Source organism: Symphalangus syndactylus, chromosome 20 (assembly GCF_028878055.3).
Source record: "Symphalangus syndactylus isolate Jambi chromosome 20, NHGRI_mSymSyn1-v2.1_pri, whole genome shotgun sequence".
NCBI classification, from domain to species: domain Eukaryota; kingdom Metazoa; phylum Chordata; class Mammalia; order Primates; family Hylobatidae; genus Symphalangus; species Symphalangus syndactylus.
Genome location: NC_072442.2, coordinates 17,395,353 through 17,409,388, shown reverse-complemented (window position 1 = coordinate 17,409,388; position 14,036 = coordinate 17,395,353). Strand labels below are relative to the sequence as shown.

The 14,036-nt window shown below is 33.9% G+C and overlaps 1 protein-coding gene across 10 annotated transcripts in view; it reads right to left on the bottom strand.

Moving 5' to 3' along the window:
* The window catches only part of BCAS3 (BCAS3 microtubule associated cell migration factor), a 727,466-nt gene that overhangs the window by 504,723 nt on the left and 208,707 nt on the right, over positions 1–14,036 (bottom strand). For all 10 annotated transcript variants that reach the window (XM_055257582.2, XM_055257584.2, XM_055257583.2 and 7 more), the window contains exon 9: positions 7,605–7,681. In XM_055257582.2, coding sequence (XP_055113557.1) covers positions 7,605–7,681 — 77 coding nt within the window. The remainder of the gene's footprint in view (positions 1–7,604; positions 7,682–14,036) is intronic.

Here is a 14,036-nt window from a genome sequence, read left to right as displayed (position 1 = left end):
CTTTAAAACTAAATAATCTAACTCTCAATCAATTCTGATAGCCACTTTAACCTCACAAATACAAAAGGATCCTAAGGAAAAACACAGCTTACAATTCTTCATTTCATTTTTTGAGTCCGTATTTTTAGAGTTCAGTGGACCTCAAGAATTACAGTATATTGTAACGAAAACAATTGTTTTCCTCCTTTCCAAAAGAAAGCTTTATAGCTGGAATCAGCAGAACATAAGCCACTCAGCACCATCCCAACCTTATAAGCATGACTCCTTTAAAGATTAATCTTTGCCTCTAGGTAAACTCTGAAAACAAGTGAAGGGGTTGGGGGGACATGAATCTCTATAATACTAGGCCTAATTCTAACATGTTTACAATGTTATTGGACAAAGAGAACTGGATGTTAAAAGAACTCATTTCCCAACTTAAATGAAGGTAAAAAATTTTTAGAAGCACACTATATTTTTCCATTACTAAAAAAGTAATTAAGAAGGTACACAAGTATGATGCAATTTTAGATGGCATCCTCCCAGAAAGTGGTCCTAATGGAGAGATGACCTGAATTCATTTCAAAAAACAAAAAACTGAACTACTCTCTTTGATACTTTGCCTTATTTTTCCTGGCAAGGACAAATAAAAAGTCTGAGCCCTTTTTTTAAAGAAAATAGGTATTTACATTTATAAGTCAACTGATTTTCAACAAGAATACCAAGACAAGTCAATGGTGAAAGAAGTCTTTTCAACAAATGGTGCTGGGACTACTGGATATCCAAATGCAAAAGCAAAAGCATTTGGACTGGAATGAAGGTGGACCCCTATCTCACACCACATACAAAAATGGATCAAAAGCTTAAATATAAAAGTTAAACAATTAAATTCTTAGAACAAAATATTGTAAATTTTAATGACCTTGGATTGGGCAATGGTTTCTTAGATAGGACAAAAGAAAAATACATAAATTGGACTTCATCAAAACAAATGCAAATTTAACATGCTTTAAAGGACATCATAAAGAAAGTGAAAAGACAAGGCTGGGCGTGGTGGCTCACGCCTGTAATCCTAGCACTTTGGGAGGCCGAGGTGGGCGGATCACGAGGTCAGGAGATCGAGACCATCCTGGCTAACATGGTGAAATCCCGTCTCTACTAAAAATACAAAAAATTAGCAGGGTGTGGTGGCGGGCGCCTATAGTCCCAGCTACTTGGGAAGCTGAGGCAGGAGAATGGTGTGAACCCTGGGGGCGGAGCTTGCAGTGAGCTGAGATTGCACCACTGCACTCCAGCCTGGGTAACAGAGTGAGATTCCGTCTCAGAAACAAACAAACAAAACAAAACAAAAGAAGAAAGTGAAAAGACAATCTAAAGAATGAGGGAACATTTTTTGCAAAGAATATATCTGATAAGTGACTTATATCTAGAATATAAAATAACTATTACCACTCAGTATTGAAAAGACAAATAATTTAAAAATGGACAGAGATATACAAATGGCAAATAAGCACATTAAAAATGGTCAGTGTCATTAGCCACCAGGGAAATTCAAATTTCAAAATTACAAAAACTTGTAGCTAAATGTTCATACCCAAGAGAACATATGTCCACTGAAAAACTTGTGCACTAGTGTTCATACAAGCATTATCTACAACAGCCCAAAAGTGGAAACAAACTAAATATCTGTCAATGAACGATCAGATAAAATGTGGCATATGGCTAGGCGCGGTGGCTCACGCCTGTAATCCCAGCACTTTCGGAGGCCAAGGTGGGCAGATAACGAGGTCAAGAGATCAAGACCATCCTGGCCAACATGGTGAAACCCTGTCTCTACTAAAAATAAAAAAATTAGCCAGGTGTGGTGGCGTGTGCCTGTAATACCAGCTACTTGAGAGGCTGAGGCAAGAGAATCACTTGAAGCTGGAAAGTGGAGGTTGCAGTGAGCCGAGATTGTGTCACAGCACTCCAGCCTGGCAACAGAGCGAGACTCTATCTCAAAAAAAAACAAACAACAACAACAACAACAACAAAAAATGTGAACATCCTCCTCAGAAAAAATATTAAATATTAAATATTAAAATATTAAATACCATTTCACAGATCTGTTTAACCATCATACAGCTGATTAACGACTCTCATAAGGTTTTGTGAGTTTTTAGTTTAAAATTCCTGTTTTATTTTTGGTTTACTTTTCATGTATATGAAGTACACCATGACTTTCAGAGTACTGCCATTCTGCGACTCAATGGGTGAGAATGGTGTGCAGAGAATGAAAAGTCACAAGTTAGTTCATTGCATCTATATTCACTGAGTGTCCACTATGTATCCGGCACCAGCACATGCCCTAAAAACATCATAGTGAACTTTTCCATCTTATGGAGAACCCAGAAAAACAAAGATAGGTTTAACTTTTAATGTAAGCTGAACTTAGAACTCACACTAACCTATCGATGAATTCTCATAAATATTACAAACTTGTTTCTTCACATAAAAGCAGAGCTCCTCTTTCAAAACTTAAAGATAATTTTGCATTTTAAAGTAAAATTTGCAGTTCCATTTGTTCTATTTGTCATTAATCATTAACATAAATGAAGAACACATTAAAACCAAGAAATAACACTAAGATTATAAGAAATATGTTTTCTCCTCCAAGTAAAAACAGAGGCCAATGGAACAAGATTGCTTACTGTACACTCCTTTGATCTCTCTGGAGACTTCATATCTACCTTTCAATTTAAGAACACTGAAAATGACTGCTAATGACATCTATTGGTCTTTGTCTTTTGTTTTCCTAATCATACTGGGTTTTGGATTTCCACATCAGACAGCTGCTCAAGGCGACTTTTTCTTTATATCCAAATTCAAAGGTGTCTCCTTTCTCATCTTATTGGATGCGTTCCATTAACAGTCCTCTATCAGCTCTCTTTACCTGTTCCTTCCACCCTTTGGCACAAATTCCCATGATGCTTGCTCTGATGGACACAGCTGTCTCTACTTATTTTACAGTCCCTTCATTGTATTCACATATAACCAATGCACTAAAAAGGTATTATACAAAACCTTTTCAAACTATTTTAGAAGATAACTGCTTGCATGATCAAAACAACATCCTCATTAAGTAGAGATCTTGTCATTCGACATGGGCTATGGTCCTACCTTAAGAACTAGGTACCAATAAATGGAGAAAAACTATGTGCTACAGGCAAATGAACTACCACAAATGCTATCTCAGTATGCCCTGTCCCACCTGCTCCCTACATCCCAGTATCCTGTCCTCCAGTCTCTATATCCTATACCTTTTAGTCTAACAGGCAAAACAAGCTTACAGGCATGGGATTCACTTGACAAAAGTTTCAGTCTGTACAAAGGAACAGGGAGAAGAGGAGAAACTGGAGGAAAATAAGATTCTTTCTACTTATGAAGTGGCACCCTTTGTTCCTTAATTTTAAAAATCTGGTCATGGTAAATTTTGTTCTAAATAATGATATAAATCACTTTAGAGGAAGCTGTAATTTCAAAGAAAATCAGCCAAATTCCTTCATTCAAATATTTACAGAATATCATCAATCTTACCAACCTAAAATCATATGTCATATGCATCAATTTGACCCCTAGGGTTTTCAAGAAAAATAATTTGTAACTAAGAATGACATACCTCCTAACCGAAATATGAAATAAAATACATTACTACTATTGGTAAGGGTATTTGTAGATGAACAGGTAAAGGGGACCTGTAGTGAAATGCTACATCAAATTGTATCCAGAGTATGAAGAAAGAAATCACAAACATATGTTACTGTTGCTTTCTGAACTTTTTCATATTAAGTGCATATTGAAATATAATATACATGCAGCATTACCCAAATCAACACAGTGAACACATATTGAACACATAAATAACCAGACAAAAAAAGGACATTACAGATTCCCCAAAGCACCCTCTTATACTCCCTTTCAGTCACTATTCTTCCCAAGATATGCACTATCCTACCTTCTGACAACTATATTAAAATTAAGAACATCTTTTCTCAAAGACATTACTGGCCGGGCATGGAGGCTCATGCCTGTAATTCCAGCACTTTGGAAGGCCAAGGCGGGCAGATCACCTGAGCTCAGGAGTTCAAGAACAGACTGGACAACATGGTAAAACCCCATCTCTACTAAAAATACAATAATTAGCCGGGCATGGTGGTGCATGCCTGTAGTCCCAGCTACTTGGGAAGCTGAGGCAGGAGAACTGCTTGAGCTCAGGAGATGGAGGCTGCAGTGAGCCAAGAACATGCCACTGTGCTCCAGCCTGGGCAAAAGAGTGAGACTCCATCTCAAAAAAAAAAAAAAAAAAAAGACATAACTGGACCTATGTACATAGTTAATTACACTTATTTCCAACATTTATTCCCAGAAATGACAGAATGTACTTTTATTTACTACTCTTTTTTCAACATTTTAACCATTTAAGTAACATACATTTCAGATTTTATGAAATCCACACTAAATAGATTTTAAGGAATGCCCAACCCATGACAGCCAGTATGCAGACATTACTCTGAGAAAACAAGTGATAATCTTTGTGGGTCAGGAATTACTAAAAATTCATCACTGTGGACCTCCAGCCACTTGACCAGGACTTAACTAAAAGCTGCATTTCACTTTTAAAGTACCTTCTACAGTACCACAAACACCATTGATCCCTCTAGGTCTCTTCCTCCTGCAGTGAAGAATTCACAGAATACAAGAGAGACTAATGCTTTAACAAAACTTGTTTCATCTATTCAATGGTCCAGCAATTCAGGTGGAAGTATTCAGGAATACATGGCAAAGATGTCCCAAAAAGACATTAAGGAAAAAGGAAAGCATGAAAGGCATTAAGAAAGAGTGCTAACAACTCAGTCTGCTGTTCACGTTTATCAGATTTGACTTATGTTTTGTGCTTACTAAAAGTTTGGAGAACAGAAGATCCCATTTTCAAAGGGGAAATCCTTTAGAGATAGACAGGAGACATATCACAGATACGAGAGAGATACTCAAGAGCTGATGCCTATGAAGACACAATTTTCTAACAAACTCATCCTTTCCAAAATTTCTGTATTTACCCCAATGTGACTTGTAAGAGAGAAATTTCATTCATCTATGCATATATATATGTATATATGTGTGTGTGTATATATATATATATATATATATCATTTCTTAAAATATTCACCACTTACTTTTAATTTCCAACTCAGACCTATAAAGATCTGTACTGATACTATATAAATAATTTTCTTCATCTGATAACTGTTGACAGAGAAGCACTACATTTTCAGACATACTATTATCACAAACATTTTCATTAACTGAACATTCTGAAAAAGAACCACTTGTGCTTTGAAAATGAACATAATTTTGATAAATGTATTCATCTTTAGTGAACTAGGTTTTATTATTAAAAGAACAAAAAAATCATTAATATTTTTATGTTGGCAAGGACATAATAGACACATTATGCCTTCCATGGTAAAACTTTATTTCCTCAATCCAAAACAAACTGAGTAACTCTTCTCTCAATGAGATTACTGTCTAGCGGCAAACAGATAGAAAACGTATACAAGATAGAATGTAAGTGCCTTAAGAGAGGCAGAGATGACATACTACAAAAGCATTCCCAAAGGTTGTTGGTTAACAAATGAGGTCTGTTATCAAATAAATATGGGAAATAAAGAAATGTATTAAATAAATTTAAACAGACAAAATACTAATCACCATTGCTAGTCTCAACAGAAGGTAGCATTTCCTAAGCATATTTGACCAGGGCATCCTGATTTGCAAAGTATGTTGAAAATCTAATGTTCTACAAACAGACAGTGGGAAATGTTATCTTTAGGGAATTTAGAAGGAGAAGTTGCTGTAAGCTAAAGGGGTCAAGAAAGACTTCATATAAGAATTACTATCTACACTGGGCCCAGAAAGACATATAGGATTAAAACATCATAAAGAGAAGGGGTATTAGTGAAAAGGCCATTCTGGTCACGAAGACAAAGGAAAAATGTACCTCCAACAAAATGAGAATAATGAGTGGTTCAAATTAAATGGGACATAAGAAGCATGAAAATTAAGTTGTAGAAAAGATTTAGCAAGGACGCTAAACTTTCATAAAGTAGGTTTTGGTGTACCAAAAACCTTGGGAGTTTCATTGGTAGTAAACGGACAAGATAACCATATATCTGTGTTCGCTCAGGACTTTACAAGTTTACATATGTTGATCAGAGTTAAGTCCAGTATGGCAACTGTGCAAATCAAAAGACTGCAGTTTGGATGATAATTATATAATCACTTGGTAATTTTTCAAAGTTCTTATCTTTCAGACGTAGATAATAAATATGTACAAGTTAAATTCTATAATGTCTGCAATATGCTTCAAAATAATTGGGGAAGGGGTACAAATGAAAAAGACTGTCCATTATTTGATAGTTGTTGAAACTAGATAATAAATGCATGGGTGTTTATCATACTACTACTCTAATTATATACATGTATATATTTCCCAAAATAAAAAGTTATTGTTTATGGCCTTTACAGGAAAAGAAATGGCATTATCTGTGGCACTAGAAATTTAATTAAGATACAGTATTTTTGCCATAGCACTATATTATTACATGTTTACATAATAGGCCAAATTATTGAAAATCGAAGACATTTATATATTTAAGATATATTTAACCATTTTAAGATGACTAAAAATACATTTTTTCTGCAAGAACTTTCAATTTCAAATAGCAATAAAAACTAGGAAGAATACATACTCTATTCTCTCTTCTGAGTAAAAGGTTTTTTCACTCTTTTCTCTGTCATATATGGTTTAAATTGAGAAATTATAGTAAAATTGGTAACATGAAACTGCTAAATTGCTTTCTCTGAAAATGTGCCAACTTCTATACTGATTCTGCCAATATATTTTCCAAGGCTTTACGTGTTTACATTTTTTTCCATCATACAGAAAATCTGTAAGTTGACCCAAATGAGGACTTACCACAAATTCTCCTATTAGGAAATCTCAAGCTGCCAAATACTCCCACAGAAAAGCTGCAAATATTATCAATTTACAAAAACAAACAAAACTTTTAAAGGAAATTGTGCTTACAGCCTTATAAGTACATAAGTTTATTTAACAGTATTGAAGATTTTTAAACACTATTTTAAAATATAAGTCCTTATTTGAAAAATATATTTTTTTCACCTTTTGGTTAAATGACAGATACTAATGTTAGTAGAAACAAATTTTGCTTATATGTAAGGGTATAATGTATAAAAGTATGGTATGTTAAGCAATTTAACAACTGCTTTGAAAGTATGAAACAGCTACATGAAACTAAATCACAAACTCAAGGAGAGTATGTAAAGAGAAAGTGAGGTAACCTACAACAAAGCTTGCTTAGTAATATAATGAAAATGTGTTGGAAAGTTGAAAATATATATCATACAAGTATATTACTCAATGAGAATATCCACAGAATCACAAGAAAATCATCAAAATTGAAAACATTAAATACCGTCGAGAAAATTACAGTTAGTTTGCTGATTGTGTCAAGTAAGTAGTATAAACCCAAAGGCATAAGAAGGGAAAAAAAATTGGTACATACTTGTGACAAAGAATTTCTTCGTGAAAGTACAGCTATCAAAGGCAGCAATTTTCTCCTGCAAGACTACGACAAGGATCCTAAAATTAGAGAGAAAAAAAAAAAAAAACAGAAAGAAAAAAAGTGAATGTGAAATTCTGTAAGTGGAATCAGAAATGCATTATATCGTCTAGATGAAAACAAATGCCTACTAATGCAGTTTTAAAATTAAATATTTCCTATAATATTTAGGCTAGAAACTTCTGCCTCTTAAAATGTGTAAAAATATAAACCACAAAATCCTAGATATAAATAAGATAGAGATGACTAGAAGAAAAGTGATGGAAGAAAAAACTACCACCTCAAAAAATGTTTGTCTTTTAATAGTTTTGTTTCAGCCAGGCATGGTGGCTCATGCCTACAATCCCAACATTCCTGGAGGCCAAGGCAGAAGGATCACTTGAGCCTAGGAGGTTGAGACCAGCCTGGGCAACATAGGAAGACCCTGTCTCTATGAGAAATAATACAAATAAATTAGCCAGGTGTGGTGGTGTGAGCCTGTAGTCCTAGCTACTCAGGAGGCTGAGGCAGGAGGATCACTTGAGCCCAGGAAGTCAAGGCTGCAGGGAGCTACGATCGCACCACTGCACTCCAGCCTGGGCAACAGCAAGATCTTGTCTCTAAAAATATAAATACATAAAATAAAGTTTTGTTTTCATTTATTTTTGAATCGAATAAGTCTACAGTAAGGATGGATAAGATCAAGCCCAGCACAGTGTTGCACACCTGTAATCCCAGCTACTCAAGAGGCTGAGGCAGGAGAATCACTTGAGCCCAGGAGATTGAGACCAGCCTAGGCAATATAGTGAGATCCTATCTCAAAAGGAAATGAAAAAAAAGAATGGAGAAGATAATAAATTGTTGGCTATCTACTAAAGTGTTTTTCCAGTGATGTTTTATTCATGGTATTAAAGATAAAATGGATTTATGTAACCCATCACTTTAAGTTTAAATGGCAGATGAATTTCCCAACTGCTACTCATAAATATAAGTCATTTCTGATTGACTCAATATAGCAAAATTCACTAAGAATCTGTAAAAGCAATATTTTTCTCAATGCCCGAGATTTATAAATAATTAGAAAATAATTTAGTTATACTTTTTTAAAGCAAAATTCCTAAAATACATCCAAAGCCACTACTTTATATTGTGCTATCCTTGCAGTATATTAATATAAATAGCCAAGCTTAATATTTACTTTAAAAAATCAAATAAAGATTATAATTGTTACTAAATATTTAACAAACTAATAGCTTATTTTTCAAAATTGGAGGCTAGTAAATCTGAGCAACAGATGCTAATGAGTAGAAAAAAAGGAAAATGTATTATTTCATATGAATGCTTTATTAATTTTGTTCATCTTTAAAAACAACAATTTCATTTACTGATGCAGAATAATTCTAATGAGTGACTACTGTTAGATCCTTGCAATTTTTTTTTCTAGTTGGGCCTGTTAAAAACTTTTCTGTATATATTTTACTGGGTTGCTTCTTACTAATAAGTGATAATTTGCTATACATGTGTATATGTACTCTGAATATACAAAAAGGTAGAGATAATATCCTTATAAAGGAGATAATATGAAATTTTAGAATTACTCAATTGTAAATTCCATTTCTGTTCTGTTACTATACTAAAGCCTCAAACCACCTTGCCTACATATTATATCAACTTAATACCCTTTTAATGCCCTGACAGAAGAAAAGGCATTTCCATATTTAATTACCAATGTCTGTACTATTCCTCTACACACAGTATTTGACAGAAAATATCAAATAATGAAACACACACACACACAAAAAATGCACCATTATTAAGAGTCAATGGAACCAAAGAGAAAGTACTTAAGGGGTGTGTGTGTATGTGTGTATATACATACAGATATATACGTACAGATATACACATACAGATATATACGTACAGATATATACGTACAGATATACACGTACAGATATACACATACAGATATACACATACAGATATACACATACAGATATAGACGTACAGATATATACGTACAGATATATACGTACAGATATATACGTACAGATATACACATACAGATATATACATACAGATATATACATACAGATAAATATGGGGGGTGTGTGTATATGTGTATATACATACGGATATATACATACAGACATATATGGGGTGTGTGTATATATACATACAGATATACACATACAGATATATATGGGGTGTGTGTATGTGTGTATATACATACAGATATATACGTACAGATATACACGTACAGATATATACGTACAGATATACACGTACAGATATACACGTACAGATATACACGTACAGATATACACGTACAGATATACACGTACAGATATACACATACAGACATACACATACAGACATACACATACAGACATACACATACAGACATACACCTACAGACATACACATACAGATATACACATACAGATATATACATACAGATATATACATACAGATATATACCTACAGATATACACATACAGATATATACATACAAATATATACCTACAGATATATACCTACAGATATACACGGGGTGTGTGTGTATGTGTGTATATACATACAGATATATACATACAGATATATACATACAGATATATACCTACAGATATACACATACAGATATACACATACAGATATACACATACAGATATATACATACAGATATATACCTACAGATATACACCTACAGATATACACGTACAGATATACTCGTACAGACATACACCTACAGACATACACCTACAGACATACACACACAGACATACACACACAGACATACACCTACAGACATACACCTACAGACATACACCTACAGACATACACATACAGATATATACATACAGATATATACATACAGATATATACCTACAGATATATACCTACAGATATGTACCTACAGATATGTACCTACAGATATATACATACAGATATATACATACAGATATATACATACAGATATATACCTACAGATATATATGGGGTGTGTATGTGTGTATATACATACAGATATATACATACAGATATATACGTACAGATATATATGGGGTGTGTGTGTATGTGTGTATATACATACACAGATATATGTGGCGTGTGTGTGTATGTGTGTATATACATACAGATATATACCTACGGATATACACGGGGTGTGTATGTGTGCATATACATACAGATATACACATAAGTGTATATATACACACACAAATGCACATATATACACACACTCTATATACACACATACACACATGCACATAATATTCTCATTCCTTCTCATAATTTATTTTATAAACATAGAATATTAAAAACTAGAAACTGTCAGACTGGATAATGATACCATATTATGTCTACACCAACGAATTCAAACACAAAACTAGCTTAAAACTGAAAAACGGAAAAATACATACCATACGTATAGTTAACAAAAGAGCTGAAATGGATATATTATTATCAGATAAACATTAAGAACAAGAATATCACTATTAACAAAGGATGGTTCATAAAGGGTCATAATAACCATAAATGTATCTGAACCCAATGACAGAAACTCAAAAGATTTAAGAAAAATAGAATAACAATCCTATACAATTTATCATAGAAAATTCCAAAAAAAGAAATACCTTCCTAAGGGTCTAATGAATCAAACAAAAAAACAGACAAGGCATAATAAGAAAAGGAAAATATACATGAATCTCCCTCATGAAGATAGATGCAAAAATTAAATCCAGGAATATATAAAAAGGATTATAGATAATTACCCCTAGGGTGAAACCCAGGGTGTAAGAATGGTTTAACACTGGGAAATCATCTAATATAATTTATTCTTTTAACAAATTGAAAAGGAAATACATAACCATCTTCATATTGACTTCACTAAATACAATGCCCGGTTATGCAAAAAAAAAAAAAGTTGGCAAACTAGAAAATAAACTGCTGAACTTAATAATCAACACATACCCCACACTACTTCCCTATAAATAAACCTACAGCTGGAAATAAAACCAAATCTCTAGGTAGACTGATCAAGAAAATAGAGAGACTGGGCACAGTGGCTTATGCCTCTAATCCCAGCTCAAGGCAGGAGGACCACTTGAACCAGGAGTTCTAGACCAGCCTGGACAACATAGTGGGACCTTGTCTCTACAAAAAAAAATGTTAAAAAAATTAGCCAGGCATGGTGGCACATGCCTGCAGTTCCAGCTACAGGGAAGCTGAGTCAAGAGGACTGCTTGAGCTTGGGAGTTTAAGGATGCAGTGAGCCGTGATGGTGCCACTGCACTCCAGCCTGGGTGACAGACTGAGATCCAGTCCTCCCAACCCCCAAAAAGAAAAGAAAATAGAATTCATAAATTACCTACACCACTAGATAACCTACAGTCATTAAATTAACAATGTACGAATATTACAACAACTTAATTTCAATAAATTAGAAGACTTAATGGACAAATGACTGGGAAGACCATTGTCAAAACTATTGATAAATTATCAAAACTAATAAATGGACAAATTACCAAGACAAATTATCAAAACTTGTGCTAGAAAGAACTTTAAAACCTTAACAGACTTGTAAATATAAAATAAATTGAATGTGTGATTGAAAATGTTCCTACAAATAAATGGTATTATCTTTCATGGTTACAGTCAGAATTCACATGGCATCGTTTTTTTGTTTAGGAGTCAAGACTTGAGTTTTTTCTGTATCAATATCTGAGTGCTGGAGCAATACTTAACTGAAAAAACTTACCTGCAGCGGAACCTTTATAAGTCACATGTCCATAGAGGGTTGTGTGTGTCTAATCCGAGATTCTATTCTGTTGCATTGGTACACTTATCTATATTTTCATTAGCATCAGACTTTATAAATTACTGTTTTATTGGGGGGTTACAATAGGGGAGCGATAAATGTTCTGAGTCAGTGTTGCTATCTTGTTTCAGTAAGGTTTACATATCTTCTCTTTATTACATTTATTTATTTGAAGACTTATTACCCTTAAAATTGCCTGCCATACTGACAGAAGGAATTTTCAAGGATACATCTGTTCCTGCACACTTCCCGAGACCCTTTTGATCCCTTAGTGCTTTAAACTACTAGGTCTCCAACAGAGCCTATGCTTCTGGGAGTGAACTATAGTTTACTTCCATCCCTTCTGCACCAATAAATTCCCACCATAGTCTCCTTTCAGACATATCATACACTCTTGTCATATCACCTCTTGCAAGGGCTCCTGAATAAGCTCTACCTTCCTCAAATTCAAAATTTCTAGTTGTAGTATTCACTCTTGCGCAGTTATGAATTAAGCATGGGCTACAGGTGATTTCATATGCTCCATTTATTGATATGTATGCTTTTTGGAGAATGAGAAGCAATTCAGATATAGGTGACTACATTTACCTGTGGGGGACCTGAAACCTTTAAATGTACCTAAGCAACTGAGCAACTATATTTTGCGATTAATTTTCAGATGATATACAACTACAGTTTTGATTTCCTCTTTAAAATGGAGCAAACATTTTAAATTAAAGAGGAAAGCAAATAAGAGAAAGAGTTTTGTGTGGTTGTTTTTTGACTTCTAGTATATTTATGTAATTGAAATACAAGGAAGCAGTGGTCTAAAAATCTTCTCTGTACTTTTTAGAATGTGTTCATGTTACTTTTTGACCAAATAAAATGTAATCAAGTTTGTGACAGCACAAAGGACAGTTCAGGGTTAAATATGTCTGCAGGACCTACCCATTCAATAATGTTGTTTAACACTTCTATACCCTTCGGACCAACCTGATGTGTCACGGGACAATCATATTATTCTAGCAATAATATATTGGGTATTTTTCCTACGTCCTATAATTTTCATCTTTCTATGCTTGAATTCAAATATTTCTCTTATTAGTATCAAAACCCACCTTCCTTTTATTTGTATTTGTTAAGTATGTCTTTGCCCTCCCTTCTACATTCAACCTTACTGAGTCACGTTTCAAAACATCTCTTTAAAATCTAACCTGTGAGTCTTTTGCTTCACTTAAATTTATTGAAATGGCAGAAAACAATTTATTTTCTATATTTCAGGTGTTTAGCTTTTTAACGGCACAGAAGATTTATACGAGGCATGTAAGAGCTAATAATCAAGATATTTACCATCCTAGGGCTTCAGTTTACTTAAATGGAAAAGGAAAGTGCTGAGTGATAGAAGATTCCTAAGGTTCCTTTCTCCTCTAATGTTCTGTGATTAATTTGTCATTAGCAGTTGAGGTCACATAGAAGTTCAAGATAGATCTGAATATTTTCCCAGCAATTAAATGAAATAAATTTTAAAGGATACAAATTAGTCTAGTCCCTATTTTAGCTCCACTGTGAAGTGTGAAGGAATAAAAATATTTTAAAGCATT